Source organism: Taurulus bubalis, assembly GCF_910589615.1.
Source record: "Taurulus bubalis genome assembly, chromosome: 1".
Lineage (NCBI taxonomy): Eukaryota > Metazoa > Chordata > Actinopteri > Perciformes > Cottidae > Taurulus > Taurulus bubalis.
Genome location: NC_136589.1, coordinates 21708462 through 21730913, shown reverse-complemented (window position 1 = coordinate 21730913; position 22452 = coordinate 21708462). Strand labels below are relative to the sequence as shown.

General features: G+C 41.7%; 1 protein-coding gene across 1 annotated transcript; it reads left to right on the top strand.

Annotated features, from left to right (window-relative positions):
- Positions 1-640: 640 nt before the first annotated feature.
- On the top strand, positions 641-20965 carry LOC306745136 (glutamate decarboxylase 1-like; the record flags this gene model as incomplete). The annotated part of the gene is made up of 16 exons (XM_079227881.1): positions 641-662; positions 1813-1917; positions 3166-3272; positions 8881-9016; positions 9991-10081; positions 12219-12331; positions 12573-12688; positions 14224-14303; positions 14672-14726; positions 16479-16595; positions 17805-17869; positions 18168-18246; positions 19260-19409; positions 20101-20208; positions 20393-20482; positions 20608-20965. 16 exons carry the CDS (start codon positions 641-643, stop codon positions 20779-20781), a joined length of 1608 nt encoding a protein of 535 aa, XP_079084007.1. The 3' UTR covers positions 20782-20965.
- Positions 20966-22452: the final 1487 nt, after the last annotated feature.

Sequence of the window (22452 nt, the reverse complement as noted above, 5' to 3'; positions counted from 1 at the left end):
TGACCCAGGCCCCGTTCAGAAACAAATACTAATCAGTCAACATCCATCATCTGTCAGAATTCCAGTGAAGTTGATCAGGAGCCACCTGGAGTCGGACCTCTCATTTATCAAGGTCTAGGCAGGAGTGATATTTGCTGCAGAGTTTAATCTAATAGTCATACAATCATCTTACTGCTGGTTCAATCACTTCAAGCCCACTAAGATAGTCTCTGAAATGTAACTTCTTTATTTTTCTCCATGTGATCGTAAGAAAAGTGTGGACACACCCATCTTAAAGGGTGTGTCCACAAAGGGTACTTCAAAGCTGAGTCAAATAAAACAAAAACATCAAAAGAGAAGTGCGAAAATGTGTTCTTTATTGCTTTATACAAATAGTTTGTATATTATTAAAGCGGACTTTCCATTAGCACTGTGAGCAAGTTGTAGAAAAACCCTTGGCATTATGTTACATTAAGGTAGGCGTTCCTTACACCCTGCCAAACTGCAGCTGGCTGCAAACCACACCTCTCTTTACCTGCTGCTCTTTAACAGCACACTGTCCGTGAGTCTCATTTGACTCTCACATCAGAACAGTTAGAGTGGGACTGAACTACACTGCTCTACACATCTTTTAACCATCTGCCATTGATTTGTAATCAACATGGATTTCTCTCAGCTGTCAGGTAAGATCAGTTTGATGAAACTAAATGTGAAGTAACTAGACATGAATGATGTATCAACTGAATAGTGCAGGGATTTAAAGCCTTTTTTGGAGAGACAGTGAGTTTGATTACTGGCAGTGGCAAGTGTGTGGCAAGTCTGTGGCAGGCGTCAGCTAGGTGTCAGGACAGCGGCGAGTCTTTGGCAAGCGTAGTCAGTGGCGAGGCTGTGGCAAGTATGTGGCAAGTCTGTGACAGGCGTCAGTCAAGTGCCAGGACAGCGGCAAGCAAACGTTACTCGTTCGGCATTGTTACACAGGTACATTACAGTAAGCAGCGTTGGGGGTTGTTCTTTATGAAATGTTTTACTTCTATCCACTTGAATAATATGCTAAATGTTTAAGAGATAAATTGACCGACGGACATAGGGGTGGATGGATGTACAAATAGATATAGCTACATGGGTAGATAGATAGATAGCAACATGGACGAACGGATGAATAGATGGCTACATGAATAGATGAATAGATAATATGGATGGATGATGAAAAGATGGCTACATGGATAGATAGATGCTAGATGAATAGATAGCTATGGGTGGATGGATGGATACATAGATAGCAACATGGATGGATGAATGGATGAATATATATCTCCATGGAAGGATGGACGGACGTACGGAAGTTAATAAAAAAATGCAGAACAACAGAAAAGCACACTGCAAAATGCGAGCGGAAGCAGTAGAACATCCTGGTATTTTTGGATACTGCATTTTACATACTATGTATTAGGACATACTAAATATTTTTCTGGCATACTAAATAGTATGGTAGTATGGGTATTGGAATGCAACAAAGATGTTGCCTAAACCTTATTGGGTCAATTTGAAAGCATTTTTTGTTTTGTTTTGTTTACAACGTTAAACACATGTTTTAAACTGTTGAAAATTATAACCGTAAACTAAGAAAATACGTCTCCCTCGAAACGTAATTGAGAATGCAGTGTAGTTGTATGGGAATGCAATGGGTTGATCAAAGAAGACAGAGACTGTTGCAAAGTCAAATCAGTTGATTTATAGAGCACACTTAAATGCAACAGGATCTGAAAATGATGAACGTTCCCACAGACTTCAGCTGCTTGTTTGCTGACAAGCTTTTCTGTTTTGTGCTTTCAGACAGAATAATTGGTAGGAACACTGGGAGGAACAAAGAGCAGAACTCAGCAGCAGTAAAAGACAGAGAGCAGACACCTGCTGACTTCAGCCGCTTCTACAGCAAAGGTGAGAGCTCAGGTTATCCAGAGTCTCGCAAGGTTTGGTCCTGCTGCCAGTCAGGACTTGGAGGCCTCCGTCATGTTCTGTGGCTGGGTCCGTGGGGCTGTACGTTCATCTTAACCAACCCAATCATGCTGCGAATTTAGAGGATAAACAAACTAAATGATTTTTCAGTGACACAACAACATTCAAATAAATAAATCTGACAATAGTTGATCAACCTGTAGTTTCCCTCAAAGTATGAAATTGAAGATATGACACAATTCTCTACACACTTTTTGAATCCATTCGTTTTTAATAAATTGCATCAAGCTGCGATTTGCCAGATAAATTCATTAACAATTGTTTCCTCATTATGTTGATTTCAAATCCAATCCGGATCAATCGGAAATTAGTATTATATGATTTCTAAGAGACAGTGTGACAGCTGGTAAAAAGTTGCTTTATTTTGTCTCTGTAAGCATGTCTCTGTAAGCATGTAAGTAAGTATGTGTACGTAAAATGTCTTCTGTTCTGCCAGGCCAGCTTTGTACAGCTTCTGATGTCTAAATAGACCCTTTAAGAGCCAACGCCATCAAAAATATGTTGGCAACGGTATGACCTCTTGTTGCTTGTTGTCGGAATCATTATTCCTTCTAAAGAATTGCAACAGGATCACAACCGTTTCGGAGCAACAGGTGACCCGGTTCAACTGGTGACTTTCAGCCGAATGCGACCGCGGTTGCTCGTAGTAACTTACGTAAATGGTTGTCGTAGATGTAAAAAAGCCATAAAAATAGAAGTTACTACTGCACTGCTCGTTTTAGTAGTAACTGTGAAATTTCACGTCAGTGACTTACCGTAAGTTTGTTTAGTTATACTGAATTTAACCACGGCCGCATACGGCGGAGAGTCGCTGGTTAAAACGGTTACTTGTAAAACTGAAACACATGCACATGCTTGTGTTTGTAGCTGGCATTTTAAAAACTAAATCAAATCAAAACTCATAATGTCTCAGCTGGTGTAACGTTATACACTAGGTTTTTCCACCAAATACATGTACTGTATGTATCTTGCCACTAAATATTGTGCCACTTGCTAATATATTCTACAGACTAATCACACCTCACTTATAGCACACAGATCTGGAAAATATTTTTTTTTAGGTTGCATTTGCCATGTTAGGTTATTCCCTTCCATAGCTTGACAACATGTTGCATTTTGTTGGTCAACTGTGTCCACAAAGCTGTTACATCTGTCTATAAATGTGTCCAGATCTGCTCCCGGCTCCAGGTGGTGAGGAACTGACCAGAGAATTTCTGCAAGAGCTGGTTGACATCCTGTTGGGTTATATCAGCAAGTCAAGTCAGCGGAGCTCCAAGGTACTCAATTGTTTGTCAGTGAACAACATAGTTGTGTTTGAATCCTGTACAGTATCGCAACACTTCCATCTGGTCTCGTACCCTCTCGTACCCTCCACACTAAAGCTTGCTGCTGTCACCCTTGTGCTGAAACCTGGTCTTGACCCCGACATCCCCAACAACTACCGGCCCATCTCTAACCTTCCCTACCGGTCCAAAGTCCTTGAGAGAGCTGTTGCATCACAACTCAAGTCCCACCTCAATCTCCACAATCTCTACGAACCCTTCCAATCCGGCTTCCGTTCAAAACACAACACAGAAACCGCCCTCCTGAAAATCACAAATGACATACTACTCTCTGCTGACTCTGGCTTCCTCACCATCCTCATCCTTCTTGACCTCAGCGCCACCTTCAACACTATCAACCACTCCATCCTCCTCTCACGTCTCCAGCACTCCCTTGGTATAACTGGCACTGCCCTCTCCTGGTTCACCTCATGTCTCTCAGACCGACATCAATTCATTGCCATAAACAACTGTAAATCCTCTACCTGCCCAGTGGCCCACCGTGTCCCCCAAGGCTCCAAGGTGCTTGGTCCCCTCTTCTTCATCATTTACATCCTTCCCCTTGGACAAATCAGCCGCCATCATGGTCTTCATTTCCACTGTTACGCTGACGACACCCACTCCACTCTCACCTCCTGTCTCACTGATATAAAATCCTGGATGCAGCAGAATTTTCTTAAACTCAACTGCAATAAATCTGAAATGCTCATCATCGGCCCTAACTCCCTCACCCGCTCAGCCCAGACCCTCTTTCTAAACATTGACGGCTCCATCGACACCCCCTCCACCCAGATCCGCAACCTCGGCATCATTCTCGACCCCACCCTCTCTTTCCTACCCCACGCAAACCACATCACCAAAACTGCCTTCTTTCACCTCAGGAACATTGCTCGCTCCAGCCCTCCTTGTCCTCTGCCACCACCAAAATTCTCATCCATGCCCTCTTAACATCTAGACTTGATTATTGCAACAGTATTCTCTACGGCTCCTCCAACAAAATTATCAATGAACTTCAATATGTTCAGAACTCTGCCGCTCGACTGCTCCCCTCCACCTCCCGCTATGACCACATCACCCCGGTCCTACGCAACCTCCACTGGCTCCTGGTCAAATACAGGATTGACTTTAAAATGTTACTCACCACCTACAAAGCCCTAAACAACCTGGCCTCTCCCTACTTTGCAGACCTCCTCCCCTTTAATGCCCCAACCCGTTGCCTCAAGTCCGCTGATGCAAACACTCTGAAGGTCATCAGGACCAAGCGCCGGACCTGGGGTGACAGGGCCTTTTCAGCTGCTGCACCCCCCCTCTGGAATGCCCCCCATCCACATCCGTGAGGCTCCCACCCTATCGTCATTTAAGCAAGCCCTCAAAACCCACCTCTTCAAACTCGCCTTCACCTGCTACTCCCTGCTCCCTACCCTTCATTACAGGACTAATTCCGTTGCAGTTTCTCCAGTCTTTTTATTTTTACCTTTTGGGATTGTTTGTTTTGTTTGTTCAATTATCTTTCTATATTTTTTGTTTTTCTTCTGTCTGTCTCTGTCAAGCGTCTTTGAGCATTTGGAAAAGCGCTATATAAATTAAAAGTATTATTATTATTATCTGCTGGGCAGGAAATAATACGCAAATAGATAATAAAGTATACAAGTGAAGGGAGATTTCACTATGAGACAAAGCACTTCCAGACTTGATAAACATGTATATTCCACCAGTACTATGTCCCAGATCACAAAGATTTCAAGGAGTAGGAGTTTTTATTAACTCTCCACCAAAAGAGAGAACAGATTTTGATGCCTCACAGGGCAGACCACCGCTCCTTAACCAAGGATGGGTCAAATGCAGAGAAGAATTTCCCTGAGGGGATAAATAAAGGATACATTATTATTATTATTATTATTATTATTATTACTATTGTTAATTAAAGGACAGTCATCCAGCTCAGATCTTCGAACTTGGGTTGCCAGAGGCCGTTACAGTAGTCAAGTCTACTGAAGATAAATGCATGGACAAGTTTCTCCAAATCCTGTTGAGACATAAGTCCTCTAACCCTTGATATATTCTTCAGGTGATAGTAGGCTGATTTTGTAATTGTCTTGATATGGCTGTTTAGGTTGAGGTCTGAATCCATAACTACACCTAGATTTCTGGCTTGGTTTGAGGTTTTTAACATTAGTGATTGAAGCTGAGCGCTGACTTTCAATCGTTTGTCCTTGGGACCAAAAACAATTACTTCTGTTTTATCTTGATTTAATTGAAGAAAATTCTGGCACATCCAGTTATTGATTTCTTCAATGCATTTAGCCAGCCCTTGTATGAGATAGTCCCCTGGTGATATAGTTGTGTAGAGTTGTGTCATCTGCATAATTATGATAACACACTTTGTTGTTTTTCATAATCTGAGCCAGTGGAAGCATGTAGATGTTGAACAGAAGAGGCCCCAGTATTGAATCTTGGTGAACACCACATGCCATCCTGGTCAGCTCTGATGTGTAATTAGCTACCGACACAAAGTATTGTCAGAATACTTTACTATCCTGCCATCAAATTGTTAAATAATTCTTAATAACAGAAGCAACCAAGCATTTTTTTAAGGTCATTAATTAAAGGTCCAATAGAAGTATAAATTGATACTCAGTAGTTACTTAGTTATACTTGGTATATAAGCAAATCACTATAATCGATGTAAAGATATCAAGGCAACCCTGTCTCCTAAAAATTACGTTCCCCAAAACTAAAATGCATTCTCAATTACGTTTGACTAGAAACAGATTTTCTACCGAATTACGTTTGTATTTGACATATTACAAATACTCACAAATACTGAGCAGATATTCTGATCTCTGTGGTCAAATCAGCAGACACTGAGATTTTAGGAAACACATTCAAACGAGCGGAGAGTCAAAAACATGTTTATTAGAAATGAGATTTTTAGATGTAGGACTTTTACTTTATAAAATGTCTGAATTGGTACAGTTGAGATGTTTGGATGTGGTCAGAAATGTTCTGAACACATCCATATCAGTCAGTATTTTGAAAACCGGGTGTTGTGTCACGTGTATCTCTCCGCTCGTTTTAATGTGTTTCCTAAAATCTCAGTGTCTGCTGATTTGACCACGGAGATCCGAGTGTCTGCTAAGTTGACTGCAGTGGTATACTGCCCTATATGGAATTTACCACCCACTTTGGGCTGCATTCCCAAACAACCTGACCCAGAGAAGAGCGGACCCGGTGCGACGGAGGCTGTTACCGGCCTCACACCGTCGGGCAAGCGGTCTTCAGACCGGACCCCGGTGCAACTGGACGTTTCTAGTCAAACGTAATTGAGAATGTGTTTTAGTTCTGGGGGAATGTCATTTTTACTAGAAGGGGTTGATCAGGGAGCAGAAAATGAAGTAATTCTCCTGTGTATGTGTGTGTGTGTGTGTGTGTGTGTGTGTGTGTGTGTGTGTGTGTGTGTGTGTGTGTGTGTGTGTGTGTGTGTTGTAACACTATTAGCTCTGCCACCACTGTTACTATTGCAGAGCTGCCAACTTTTCAAAAAACCTTGGAGTGAGATTTTGTCGGGGGTGAACAAAATTTTGCCGCGCACGCAGCCACACACGTTGGTGGCTCAAATATCAGGAAATTTGAATTAGTTTGGCATTGTACCCATGTTATACCCTGCATTTTGGTGGTTTGTGGGGCCTAAAGTCGTTGATAGGGGTGGCCTACTGGAGATGGACAACATTGGTTACATTATGTGAAGCAAAGACATAGCTGATGGTCCACCCCCAGGACATTTTGGTTTAAGTAGATGTTATTTCATGCATTCTAGTGGATTTTTGGGTGGTATGCTAAAGATGTAGCCTGGTACCAGCCGAACTTAGCCCCGCCCACAACATTTGAGGTCTGGAAGTTCGGTCTGGCACTGCTCCATTGGGGAGAAATGATCCAAAATCAAAAATTGTTCGGACCAATCAAATTGTCAGGGTGGGCTTCATACGATGATGGACAGATGACAGTAACGTAATCAATCACGTCACCAAAGAGCGCTTGGGAACCACATGTCATTAACATACCTTAGTCCAGGGGTGGGCAATTCATTTTCCCAAGGGGCCACATGAGAAATTTGGACTGTTGTGGAGGGCCGAACCAATAGTCTGAACTTAATTCAATTAACTCAATATGAATGTTATTACTTTATTAAAAAACTGTAAATTATATTGTTTTGAGCTGCTACTGGTAATAATACGTGTTACAATAAGGCTATAAAAATAAGTTTAAAAAAATGTAAACCGTACCTTAAATATGTATGTTAAAGACCAGCAATTTATTAACTTTAAACAAAAGCAATAAGTGCTTTTGATGTTTTCCAGTTCAGTTGTTCTTACTCAGTGAGAAAAGTCCAGTCTGTGTTGGCTTGAACAAGAGCATGAAGTCTGGTTGAATGAGGTGGAGATGTGAAGGACAGCTGACGGGTATCAGTGAGAGAGGATCTGATCTGTTGAACTTCATCACTAGAATGTTTGTTCTCATGTAGGTAAATCCAAAGAGAACCAACATCTTCTGAGCATCTTTCCTCATGTGAGGAACGTTCTCCTCTTTGAGAGAAGAGTGAAGATCCTGACTTAAAGTGCTCTGCCATAGTGGATCAGACCGCAAGTCAGATCCGCGGTGGCTTTGCGCGATTAATTTTTCAATCTGGAGGCGGAGACTGCAGCACGAGGCTCCTTGGGAGGCGGGGGTCTCGCGACAGAAACTGCATAACAATACGCTTTCACTTCAGTCTCTAAGTCGGCAACACTGCCCGTAGTGAGGCTGCACAATCGCGCGTGCGTGCGCGCACACATAAATAAATCGCCTTCAAAGTAAAAGCAGTGCTGTTTGTATTGCATTCATGGCGTGCACCTTATTTATTTATTTTTCATTTTTGATTGACCTCACGCGGGCCAGACTGGGAGAGCCGCGGGCCGTAAGATGCCCAGGTCTGCCTTAGTCTTTGCTCCTCCTGAGTTTCTCCCGGGGTTGTGTCTGTTTGCTAACTTCGGGACTCTTTGGGGTAAATAGGATGTCTATGCAGCGAATAGGTTTACAGATGCGCTCCTTAGCGCCATCTATCGTCGGGGAGTTTGAAAAGGAACGAACGCGCCTCGGCCCAAAATCAGCAAAAAAATTTTGCCGTGAGAAATTGGTTGTGTGGCGGGAGTGCGTGTGAAAACATGCAAAAGCGTGTGTCACACGGTGAAACCGTGAGAGTTGGTAGCTCTGCTATTGTTTGCACTGTTAGCGCTGTTAGCTTTGCTGGTGCCATGTTGAGAGCCTTTGAAAAGCAATCAGAAGGCTCTTAATCTTGTATAAATTTAATCGAGAATAATGTACATTTCTAAATTAGTTAGTACCACGAAAACCATACTTTCTTCTGATGCCAGCTAGTGGGGATGTAGCGGGCTCTTGTGTTGTGAAACATTTTGGATACAGACCAGAAGAGCTGTAATAAAATGTCAGAGGTTCCATGTGTACATTAGTAAATATTAGACACAGAACATGACATAATGGAATGATACTGCTCCCTGTGTTTTAGGTCCTGGACTTCCACCATCCTCACCAGCTAAAGGAGGGACTGGAGTGCTTCAATCTGGACCTGCCTGACCAACCAGAAACTCTTGAGCAGATACTAGTGGACTGTAGAGACACACTTAAATATGGTGTCCGTACAGGTGCGTGCGTGTGTGTGTGTGTGTGTGTGTGTGTGTGTGTGTGTGTGTGTGTGTGTGTGTGTGTGTGTGTGTGTGTGTTGATTATTATATTATTATTGACAGTTTTGTAAATATTGCCCTGGCCAGAGTCATTGATGTAGGGATGCAAATAAACAAAATGCATTTAATTTTTCCTTTACATGGAGCTAAGACATGCCCATAAAATGAAGATTAAAAGTGGACACAGTCACACAGTCACAATGCTTTGAAGCCTCGAGTTGGCATTGTGTCCATCGCCATCTTGGTCTTGGATATTTTCTTGGTGCTTTACAATATAGGACATAATAATAGACATAAATACGCCTGGGGGAATAGGACCATTTTTTGTCTGCTTATGAAATGTTGAGATCTCAAGACATCAGGCAGCTTGTTCCAGAGATCCGGTAACAGATTTGCTCCATCACCAAACCTGGATCTTATACTAGGTACAGCTAGAAGATGACCTGGGCCTGATAACCTTAGAGGTCTATTCAAGTTATAAGCAGTGAGCAAGTCAAAAATGTACTGAGGCGCCAAACTAGTTGGCGTTTTGAACAATTATCAGGATTTCGAAGGTGATTCTTGATTGTTCCCTGAGCTAATGAAGAGATTTGTAATCACAGAGTAATATGTTCAATTTTTTGTGTACGTGTACGGACTCTGGATGCTGCATTTTAAATGAGCTGAAGGCACTACGGCATTGCTGCCTGGAGGTTGCCACCTGGACACAATAACACAAATAAAAATAAACGTTTTAACAACAGCATGACGCACAGCGAAAGCAGAAGTACGATCACCTTTTTTGCACAAACACAAAACTACACCACATTAAATTCACAAAATTGTTCAAAACGTTTTAAACAGCACTAAAGCAGTTTCATTTAATCTCTTTCATGTAAAGCTACAAAAAAATAACAACTCGTAGAACGATTCAGGTTCTGTCTCTGTTTTTCCAGGCCATCCCCGTTTCTTGAACCAGCTGTCTTCAGGTCTGGATGTGGTTGGTGTAGCAGGCGAATGGTTAACCTCGACAGCCAACACGAATATGTAAGATCTCTTCATCAGTGGAAAGTATTTAGGATTTAGACGAGAAGTAGAACGGACATTGAACTGTTTCCTGTGGTTATTTGACGAGTATAAAAGAAAATGGCGATTGTTGTTAGTTGTTATGATGACAACACCCATCAGGGGTAGGGATGGGTATCGTGTGGGTTTTTTCCGATACCGGTGCTAAACCGATACTTTTAAAACGATACCGGTGCCTGAACCGATACTTTTTCATTGCCAAGGCAATTTTTTTTCTTCAAATTGAACAATACTTTAACTGTTTAAAGTATACTATAGATATAAATAAATACATACAAAACACTTGACTTCAAACTACAGCTTCAAACCTTTTAACTTCAAACTATAAACAATATATATTTAAAAAAAAAAGAACAGACACAAGCATCAAGTGGCCTGATTGGGACCGTGTGCAACAGAACTCAGACACTGTTGGATTCTACAAACTGCAGCTTTACTGGACTACACGTCATCATTAATATCAACTGGGAGAGATTTGTTCCAGCAAGCCGAGGACGGACGTTCAAAAGCTTGTGCTCGTGTCTCCAGTGATCTCTGTGTGCACGCGTTACGTGTGGTGTGCGAGTGCTGGAAGCCCCGCCCCCTCGAGCCCCGCTCTGCATGCAGGTGGACAACCGAGAGCAGAACAGCGAGTACACTTTGATCCGCGCTATTTTAATAGAGAAACGATACATCAAAATCGTATTGTTTTTAATGTACGGATACCGCGCTACCTTGTTAGTATCTATATACCGTGCAACATTACAGAGTAGAGTAAAAATCAGCTCTGGCACCGAAATCTGCGTTGCTTTTCGGTCCGGTAGGTACCGGACGTGTTGGAACCGAGAATGTTGGAGTTCTCTGTACCCAACCCTAATCAGGGGGGCCGTACATTTGGTCACAACTTGCCGGAGAGAGATCGGAAGTAGATCCGGTGTTCCCGGACACGGATGGCTGGCTTAGCTAGCTAGGCAGCCTTTCCCTCTCCAGAGTGACGGGGAGTGAGGCAGAGAGGGGTTAGACCCAGCACTGCGGCTGGAATTAGCAAGCTAGCTAACTAGTCAACTGTCCACTAGTTAGCTAACCAGCTGTTAATTTCACTACGCTACAGAAAATGAGCCGAAAAAAGCGATGTGCTAAACTCAAAGTAACTCCCATCGATTCCAAAAAAGGTTTAATGAGGTGGATTGTGGTCGGAGCTGAGGCAGCTAGCGACTAGTGACGTAACACCTGCCACTCAAAGCAGCCCCTTTATATGGCTAACTTAAGCCTTAAAACCTTTTAAAAACTCACCTATTGTTAGACTCTTTCTTCGAAAAGTGCATACCCAAACTAAAAAGGGTCTATCTTTGCAACCACCAGGGCTATTTGAATAATTCTGGTCATAATAAAAGGCTACACATGTGAGATTTTGTTCAGATGTGTAAATATCAGTCTATATGTTACTGGTTAAGATTAAATGAAGATGACACACAGAACATTTTTTAAAGGTTTCAGTTCTGCCTAGAAAAAAAAGCATTTTCAGGATTTTTTCTTTGAAATGATGCAGCTGTAAGGTCCAACTCTAACCCAAATCATAGCACAATATGTGAACATTCTCTCTGCAAAGGCTGACTTTAATAAAGTGAAGCAGAACAAAGTAAGAGAGGGTTTAGTACAGAGAAAATTCCGGCGAAGTCTCCACAATTTGCATTGGGGCACATTTCCCCACATCTGTGACATTTAAATTTAGTTATGTACCAAACTATATATTTCACTTGTATATTACTTATGGTGTTCAATACTTCCAGATACAGCAGTTTGGGCCTTTTTTCTTCTTAAAACAAGCTATGATTTACAGTTTTATATAACAATCGCTCAGTCCCCCTAGGGGGGGATTTGATTTTAAAAGGTTAACATAATTTAAACAGGTTTAAATGTTGTTGCTGTTTGGTTTAAAACTGCCACTGGATGCAAATCAGCCATGGCACACTTCACAAAAAAAACAAATGTTGACTTCACAAAGTAATCCTCGACTGTTTTCTAATGCAATTTAATATCTCTGCAATTCAGGAATCTAAACATGATATGTCTGATAAGAAGACAATTATAACACAATACAAAAAAATCCTTTTACCAGGTTTACATACGAAGTGTCCCCTGTTTTCGTCCTCATGGAGGAGTTTCTGCTGAGGAAGATGCAAAGCATTTTGGGCTGGTCTGAGGATGTGGGAGACGGAATTTTCTGTCCAGGTAATACATGCAAGGAAGGTATGACAGGAATGGATGATTGATGTTTAGAGAGACACTGAATGACAAAAATTCAGGGACATTTAAGCAACAGTTTAACTATTATGCATTAACCATTATTCTCAGTGTGTTAACGGAGGAAGTTCCAAATAATAACATTGAAACTTCTAAAATTGTACAGTATCGACATACAGTTCATACTGTATACAGTACAAGTCCATTAACCATTTACCATTTCCTGAAGGTGGCACAATATCCAACCTGTACAGCATCCTGTTGGCCAGATATCACTTCTACCCAGAGGTGAAGACCAGAGGGATTGGAGTCTTGCCTCAGCTGGCCCTCTTCACTTCAGAACAAGTAATCACAACTCACACACTATTACTAACCCCATTTGGGATTTAAGGGGTATTCACATTGAAGAGTCACTCGCTACCCGATCCGTATATTTCGCAGGCAGAATAAGTCTGCTCCCATCAGCAATATTGTAGCCTGCAAGAAAGTAAACCATGCTTTAGGCAAGGGCAGAATCCAAGGTAGTTTGGGAAACTGTTATCCCCGAGAGCCCAACTACTATCATTGCCCTTCTGCTCGCAAACTGTTCAGCTGGTATTCTTTTTGACAGTAAGTGGGCGGACCCAGTCACCATTGAATCCCTAAACATAATTGGTTATAGAGCTGAGAAGGAAGTGACCTGGCTCACTCGTTAGCTACTTCCATCATCAGCAGGTAAAAACAATGTGTTTAATTCAGAATGTTATTGATTAAGTCTTTAACTAAGTTTTAACGTCTTCTGGATGCAGTCTGATGGAGGAAGATGATGTGAATGTATTGTTGTGGGACACATTTGGAATTCACACAATCACATGCGTCGCCATCTTGGTTTCAAAACGAGGCTTGGGTGGGCAGCCATCACTGTACAGCTGTTCTCTCTCCTCCTGACTTAAATTGAAAGTAATTGACAAAACGAGCCCATTAGAGAAGTGAAGAGCCAGCTAAATAACAATGGCTATATCAGCAAAAACAGATTTTCATATAAGTTAGTAATAGCTATTGCTAGTTTCTTCTTCTTCTATCTAATAGAGTGATTCAGGGATGACTTATTGCTGTAGGTCAACCCCTGAAGTCAGCGTCGCACTGGTTCCCTCGACAAAAAGCCAATGGAATTTTTGTGTTGGATTTTGGATTATTGGAGAAAATAAGATCAAATGCAAACACAAGTATATAGACTTGGTAAATGGTAAATGGACTGCACTTATCTTGCACTTTTCTAGTCTTCCGAATACTCAAAGTGCTTTAACACTAAATGTAATTATTCACCCATTCACACCCATTCATGCACTGATGGCCAGGGTGTGAATGGGTGAATGATGACATGTTGTGTTAAAGTGCTTTGAGTGGCCGGAAGACTATGGCTTTACAAGCACAGGTGCCTATGTTAACCACTGACCTCATATCAGGCATCTAACCCCCAAAAATACTCATAATCAATAACATTCAGAATGTTCTGGATCTGATAATGAAAGTAGCTAACCAATGAGCCATCTTGCTTCCTTCTTATCTCTTTTAACAATTGCACAGGTGAGATATCGATCAAACAAAGAGAGCACTGCAACCAATTCAAATTAGGAATACACACTGGGTCTGCCCACGTACCAGAGAGCTTTTTATCTCCAAACAAAAGACGGCATCTCAGTAACAGCAACCTTTGTTCACACACACACACACACACACACACAGATATGAGCAGGGCTCTTGACATGTGCACCTGGGAACCTTTTCTTAGAACCAAACAATGCAGCCACTTCTGCCAGCTGAATGAAACGTCTACCTGTTTGCAGTGTCTTTGAATTGAGACAAATGAAGATGAATGGCTGTATTTTCACTCATTTCAGAGTCACTACTCAGTAAAGAAATCTGCAGCGGTGCTGGGGATGGGCAGTGAGAATGTGTTCATGGTGAAATGTGATGAAAGGTGGGTAAGTTCAAAGTACACAAAGGGGTTTTTAGTTGTCAATGTGATGCACAACAATGGAAATGTTTGCTCACCTGTTGCATCTTTGTATGTATCTGTGTGTGCATCTTTGGGGTAAATTTGTCCATGGGCTAGTAAACATTCTGTAGCTTATACTACATGTTTGTGGCAGTTAACACATAGTATAGGCTTAAATTTCAAATACATTGTACTATTTTTACGTTTATTGTGCATCGAGTATGATGATTGAACTCTTTTAGAGCACATGTAGAAGGCAGGCTGGTGTCAGGGGTCTGTATATGCGTTTTATACTATATGCATTAATAATTGGTCTTTACTGAACTTTGGTCTACTTCTGCTCCTTTAAGCGGTAAAATGATTCCCGCTGAACTTGAGTCTTCCATTGTTACCGCTGAAGAAAAGGTATGAATGAAAGACAGCAAATGTCCAGAAGAACACTCCTGTATAGTTTTTATGAGAAAAAATACTAAATGTGTTCAAAATACCCTTTTTCACATTACTAAGACATTATTTAAGATTTCTGATTTGTCATCAAAACCTCATCCTTGAATTTAATTGAGATGTATTATATATGATACACAGTGTTGGGGTAGTTACTCAGAAAAAGTCACTAGTCACAAGTTACTAGTTCCGTCTGAAAATTGTAACTAGATTACTTTACTAGTTACTGCATTTGAAAAGTAACTTCACTACTAGGTACTTTACTTTCCATTTTTTTAAGCAAATGTCTAAATTAACCGCAAAGATGCATGGACAAACATCATGGCCCTTTCATCACTTTATTTTCAATGTTCAATAAAGGGCATCTCTTAGCCTTTCCACATAGTGTATTGTAAACATGTAAAACAAAATGGCATATAAACATCAGCCATTAACTTGAACGAACATTAACCCTGTTCACACTGTCTGACCAAAGAAATATGCCTCACTTTAAAATCCACAAACAACAGGATACAAGAGGCTGTGTATGGTGGGGAAATTCAGGTCAAACAGCATAACACATTAAAAACAGGCTTTTGGAAACATGAGACCCCACTAAACCAAATGGGGGCCGACTCCTAAGAACAAAACCAGCTTGTTATAGGAATCATTAAGTGGTTTAAGAAAAATAGAAAAATTAATGGCACTTTTTCCCGTAAAATAGAAACAGAAATGCACTTCACCCAAAAAATAGAAACTGAAAATGCAATTAAATGAACAGAAAATCCACTTCATCATTTCCTAAATAAACAGAAAGTGCACTATATCCTATGAAGTTGATCATTTTTCTCTATTCCCTGACCCTTCAAAATAGCGATTGTATCGCATGAGTTAAAGTCTCTTGAATCTTTTATCCGACAGCCTGTTCCTCCTTGGGGTCAGAACAATACTGCCCAGGCTGAAAGCCTTTTGACAGTGTTGTGACTTGTTTTATTACATGATTTACTCTTATTGTGAAGAGCATGTAAACAGGAAGTGCTTTTACGTTGAAGGCAGAAAGTACAATTATACGTGCTTGATGACGCAAACTAATGTTGATGTTACGTGTGGAAAATATAAACATGTCGGGTGCAAGAGCGTGTTCTCAATGCTTTAACAGTTGTAATACTGCAGTTCACCAGTAGAGGGATTCCGTTCATACCAGACGTGTCTTGGTCCTCATTAGAAGCTCCACTTCATTACAGACAGGTGCACTTGATGGTATTGGAGTGTTGTATTGCTTTGCAATATCCTTAATCCTAGGGAACCTGGAGAGAACCTCCCAGTTGGATCCGGGCACTCCGTCTCCGTCTCATCCATTCCCCGCTTCCCTCCTTCTACGCACGAGCAGCTACGTCACTCAAATCACTCAGATCGAGTTCTGTGATAGACTGTTCATGCAGGAAGTGTCGTGTGACTCGCGCGCCGCTAAAAGAGAACTTTTCGGACTGGTACAAATGGCTTGTTTAACGCAGGGACGCGCGTTACTGAGGTCTAGTAAAGTAGTGTAGTTACCAATATTTTGAGTGTAATGCGTTACTTTACTTCGTTACCTATAAAAGTAATTACGTTACTGTAATCCGTTACTTTGTAACTCGTTACCCCCAACACTGATGATACAGTCACAGTTGATGCTGGAACAGACAGCACACAACACTCTGTTGGATGAGACCAGCCTCAGTTCTCTCTCTCCAGGGTTTGGTTCCATTCTATGTGAATGCGACAGCGGGCACCACGGTGTACGGAGCCTTCGATCCTCTAAATGCCATAGCTGACATCTGCCAAAGAGACACACTGTGGATGCATGTGGATGTAAGGCGCCCCATCTCTCTCTCTCTCTCTCTCTCTCTCTCTCTCTCTCTCTCTCTCTCTCTCTCTCTCTCTCTCTCTCTCTCTCTCTCTCTCTCTCTCTCTCTCTCTCTCTCTCTCTCTCTCTCTCTCTCTTTCTCTCTCTCTCTCAAACACACACACACACACAAGGAGGTTGGCGTCTGCAGATCTGAGTTTGCCTGGTGGGAGCGTGTTGGTGCAGGAGGTCAAAGAGGTATGAAGGGGTTCAGGGTTGTGAAGGGCTTTGTAGGTGATGAGGAGGATTATTTGCTGTATGGGGCGCTGTGGAGGAGTGGGAGAGATTCATGAGTTCAGGTGTGAACCAGGGGACAGTTCTGGTTTTAAGAGAGGCAAGGCAAGAGGACACTGTGTTATCATAGAGGTTGACCAGGTCTGTGGGGGAGGGGCTAAAAAAAGGGGGGAGGAGGGCATTTTTCAGTGAGACAGGCTGACAGGGATGAGGTGCAGATGGATTAGATAGTACAGAAAGTGATGGTGCACATGTATGTGTTTGGAATGGGGATGTCGATGATGCTAGGTGGTCGGGGATGGTGAGGTCAGAGCCAGAGAGGTGTTGATGGTGAGTCCTGTGGAGTAGACCAGGTCCAGGGTGTGGCTGTGGTTGGGGAAATTGATGTGCTGAGTGAAGTTGAAGCATCCAAGCATGTCCAGGGGGAGGGGAAGGGGTTAGATAATTGAGATGACCAGGGGTTTAGGGACCGTAGAGTTTGAATGTCAGGTGTTCAAATGAGGAGTTTGTGCAGGGTATGTACATCTTATAAAGGAGCCGTGTATAAGGGCAGGGGTAAGATGATTACTTAATTAGCCATCTGTACAACAGTTACTAACATAAATATTCTGTGGTTAACTGTCTGCACCCTCATTCAGTTAAGGCCTCTTATGAGAGCAAAGCAAACCTCCTATATGGTCAGTAATGGTGGTTATTGAGTAAGGCACACAAAATAAGTCACATTTAGAAAAGTTTGAGCACAGCGGAAATGTTGCCTGGAGGCGGGATGTCCCAGCTCCTCCCACCAGGAAGCCAATCTTCACCCAGGGTCCCACGTGCAGAGTGGGCGGGTCGTCACAGTCACACACATACACATACCTGCATTTATTAAGCCAGAAAGCATAATCAATCAGTATGATTTATGAGTGCCCTATCTATTGATTTTAACTCTGTCCCTCCAGGCAGCGTGGGGCGGAGGCCTGCTGATGTCAGACCGGCACAAGATGAAACTACAGGGCATTGAACGGTAACTGCATCTACTAACCACCTAACTACCAACCACTATACAACGCACTGTGAATTCAGCTTGAATAATAAAGCAAAGCACGAGGACAACTGACAATATATGCAATAAATGGAGCAATTGTTGTAGCAAAGCTATTTCCAAATGTGTGTGGAGGTTGTGTAACTGTGTCTCAATTCATTTGTCAGTTAATCAGATTTGTAAATGTGTACAGGAGTCCGCAAATGTGTATTCAGAACCATGTGAGCGTAAAATGCCAGTCAGTCAGTGTGGAATTGTTAAATTTGAAATTGTTTTCCAGAGCCTGTTCTGTTACATGGAATCCTCACAAGATGATGGGAGTCCCTCTGCAGTGCTCTGCCATACTAGTCAAGAAGAGAGTAAGACATTATCCTCTCGTCTTCAATTCAAGTGTGTATCACAATAAACTACCTTTGGAGGCTATTCACTAAATGTTTTCAGCCCTTCTGGTAAGGCCGCAAGGGACGACTATTTCCATGGATTGCCATGAAACTTTATACAGACTTCTCAGACAACACGGTCGGTCTCTCAGCTCATAAAAATGGCACCTTGATCAGTGGCCCTATGCTCCAAACTATGACGCACAACGTGCTCCTCCATTATCAATTTCAATTGTACGTGTCAATTTCTGCTCGTTACATGTGACATGCATGAACACAGAAGTTTATTCTGAAAAGACAGTTCTTATTAGAGTAAACTTCTGTGTTCTCAGGGAACAACACAGCAAGGTTTGCACAACTAAATTAAATTAAAGTTGTTAGCTGAAATTGTTAGCAGCAGCAGGTCAGAAAGAAAACAAGAGGGTTTCTAATCTCATAATCTGAGTTTTTTTATTATTATATTAGTACAGTACACTCTTAGGAATGAAAGTGCTAACTACAACCATATAGAGTTCTTCGGCTTGTCCTCATAGGAAAACCCTTTTTGGTTCCTGGTAGAACCTTTGAAAAAGGTTCCACCTGGAACCCTTTGAGAGGGTTCTACCTATAACCCCAACCATTTTCTCATCCAGACGCGTTGAGCCTTTTGCTTTACTGTTATCTCAATGCAAAGCATCACGAACGCAAGTTGTAGCACCACATCAGAGAGAGATCACGTGAGGTGGTGCATTGCCCCCATCTGGCTGGATCATTTTAATAATATCCTATGGATTATGATGTGCCATTATTTGTAAATCTTTTAGTGTGTATATTTTTGAGATTAGAGAGACGGGCATCTGTAAAGATTCTCCTTATGCGTGTGATGATGCAACCCAATTTCAAAATGGGTTTACATTTTGAAACTCCTGTCGTCCGAGCCCGGCTTAAAGGCGGCCCATGTTTGATCTCCAGCTGTATCTTGTATGATTGTCTAATGCCTCTCTCCTTCCTAGGGTCTCTTACAGGAGTGTAATGATTTCGGGGCTGAGTACCTTTTCCAGACAGACAAAAACTACGACGTGAGCTATGATACTGGAGATAAGAGCATCCAGTGTGGCCGACATGTTGATGTCTTTAAGTTTTGGCTCATGTGGAAAGCAAAGGTATTCATGTAGTGTATCAGTGAAACCCCAGTGTGATAAGGTTATTGTTCTTTACACATTACTTGCTGTGCTTTGAACCGGACTGTATCTGATATTCAGTTAATGTTGGACACTTTCCTTTCCTGGTTCCCTGGCCTTCATCTGCCTTCACACAAACTCATTTACAACCCAAGTTGGTGGCTCAGGTCTCACTGATTTTGATGACTAGCTGCATATCTCCATCCTGGTTCAGTCTTATGCAATGTGAAAAAGGGCTTAAGCAGGTTGAATACATTGTTATCAGAAGGGATACAGATCCAGGTGGTGTTGAGGTTGATTTCAGTAAAGGCCAAATTAAACAGCTCTTCTTATTTTCTTTAAAATATGTATTTTCACCACCACAGTCCAGCATCTCCTGGCAGGTGCAGAGTCCATCCGTCCGTCCACACACACACACACAGACACCACAGCACATACATATGTTGAGCAAGAGCAAAGGACCTATTGGGGTGGAGAAAACTGGCTCCATGACAGTGTGTCTACATGACATTTCCTTTTTTACATTATTGGGTGCTGCTTGGTTTTACAGTTTCTTCACTTTTCACTGATTAGTCTCAATCGAACCCCTTTGTTAGACTTTGTGATAAGATTTCGGCATGCCTGTTTAACTTTGTGTCTCTGTCTTGTCTTTGTTTGTCACTCATGCTCTCAGGGCTCCGAGGGCTTTGGATCACAGGTGAACAAATGCTTAGAGAATGCTGAGTATCTGTATGATCAATTGCAGAGGAGGACAGACTTCGAACTGGTCTTGAAAAATAAAGTAAGGCTGGTTGTCAGGGGGTAATTTACCATTTGATCACACTGTGTGACATGCACTAAACATGTACAGATTATTACAAGGCATTATCGTTATTTGGTTGGGGTTTTTAGTTCAGCGTTTCCTTATCCATTTAAATCCCCAATCAATTCTTTCTGAGCACATTTGTCCTCTGCCTCTGACACAGCCGGAGCACAGCAACGTGTGTTTCTGGTACAACCCTCCAAGTCTGAGAGGCCTGACCCCTGGACCTGATAGAGACGCAAGACTCCATCAGGTTAGTACAGAATATCAGTGTTTCCTCTGGACTCCCTCAGTAATGGCCAGGAAAATGGGTGAAACGAATTTGAAGGCGACTGACCGAGCAGAGAAAAGTGGTTCTTACTCTTCATGTCTCTGCAGGTGGCACCTCGGATCAAAGGCAGGATGATGGCGAAGGGCTCTGTCATGATTGGCTATCAGCCTTTGGGAGACAAAGTTAATTTCTTCAGATGCGTGTTCTCCAATCCCGCAACACAGCGAGAGGACATTGACTTCCTGTTGGACGAGATCACCCGGCTGGGCAATGACCTGTGATATCTAATATGATTACTTGGTCGTCTTTTGGAAAGAAATAAGTACATTCGAAAAGACAATTGTTTTACTGTGCCATTAGTCTACATTGTATCCAGCCTGGGTGCACAGGCTTTTGACTATTACTCAAAGCTATGCTCTACAGCCTCTGCTTAACATTGCAATTTTGGATCATTTTACAGCTTTGCAGTCCTACAATATATAAAGTATAGAGCTTATCCCTCGTCACATGGACTAAGTTTTCTGTTTCGCTTTGAGACAGGATGTGCCTGATTTTCTTTAATGTTACGTAGACTAAAAAAGGCAGTCCTTGAGATTTGTTTTACGTGGGAGTTAAAGGTTTTTATGTCCTCAAGACATGCTTGAAGTTTAGCGACCTGGTTGGTTTCATCTGGCTTGATCGATAGATATAAATGAGTATCATCTGCATAACAATTAAAGTGTATGGGGTGTTTTTTGATAATATTGCCTTAAGGAAGCATAAATAAGGTGAATAAAATTGGTCCGAAGACAGAACCTTGTGGAACTCTGTGACTAACGTTGGTGGTTATCGAGCTTTCATCTTTTACATACACAAACTGAGATCGATCTAATATGCTTTAAACAAACTTAGTGCAGTTTATTTAAGGCCAATAGATGGTGTCAAACATGGCACTAAGGTCTAACAGGACAAGAACCGAGACAAGTCCTTTGATGGAAATAGGTCAGTAATTGTCACCATCATTACATTACATTTAGCTGACGCTTTTATCCAAAGCGACTTACAATAAATGCAATGAGTACAAACTCAGAACAAGAATCAAGAAAGTACAATTTCTTCAAGAAGACCAAACTACAAAGTGCTATAAGTATGTTCCACTTAAGTGCTACTAAAGTGTTACTTTCTTCATTCAAGATAGTCGGAAAAGACACATTCCACTTAGTGACATGCAAGTCCATGTGGTAACCAACAGGGGTGACAGTGGATTGAAGTTCTTTCCTGTACCGTTATCGCTTCTCCAACACAGAGCATCATGCATCCCTGAACACAGGCAATAGCCAATTTAGTCAACCAGCTGGGGTCATATCTCACAGGCGCTTTCATCGCCTTGCCTACTTTTCGTAATTTTGATGTCAATGCTTTTAAAAATAATTTGTACATTATTTGAGTCAGAGGGTGCCCTATTCGAATGTACTCGGTTGCAGCTAAATTGCAGATAAAATAGGATAGAGGGAAGAAAGCATGACACTCTAGCTGAAGGGTAGGATCACGCTCCATTTCCATCTTACACATCCGAAAATGATTCTTCAGACATTACATAAATTGTTGTAGAAGACATAACATGTTGCTCTTCTGGTTGTTTCACACAGTGGTTTGTTCTTTCATTAGCTTTTTCAGTGAGTTGTCTTTGTATGATACATATGTGCCACAGAATAATATGTGAATGTTGACAACTTTTAAAATCATAATTTGTTTGGTTTTAAAGAAATTTACAACTAAATTAATTGACAGTTCACAAGCAGTATAAAGGAAGCCAGCAAAATCGCACAAGTCCCATAACATGTTTGACCTGCATTGTGTTGGAATAAAAATGAAAATCATGGAACATGACAACTTCTTTTGACTGTCACATGTGCAGCAGAAGTGTACATTTGTAATTTTTGTAAAGGCAGCAAGCACGTATTAAAACCCCT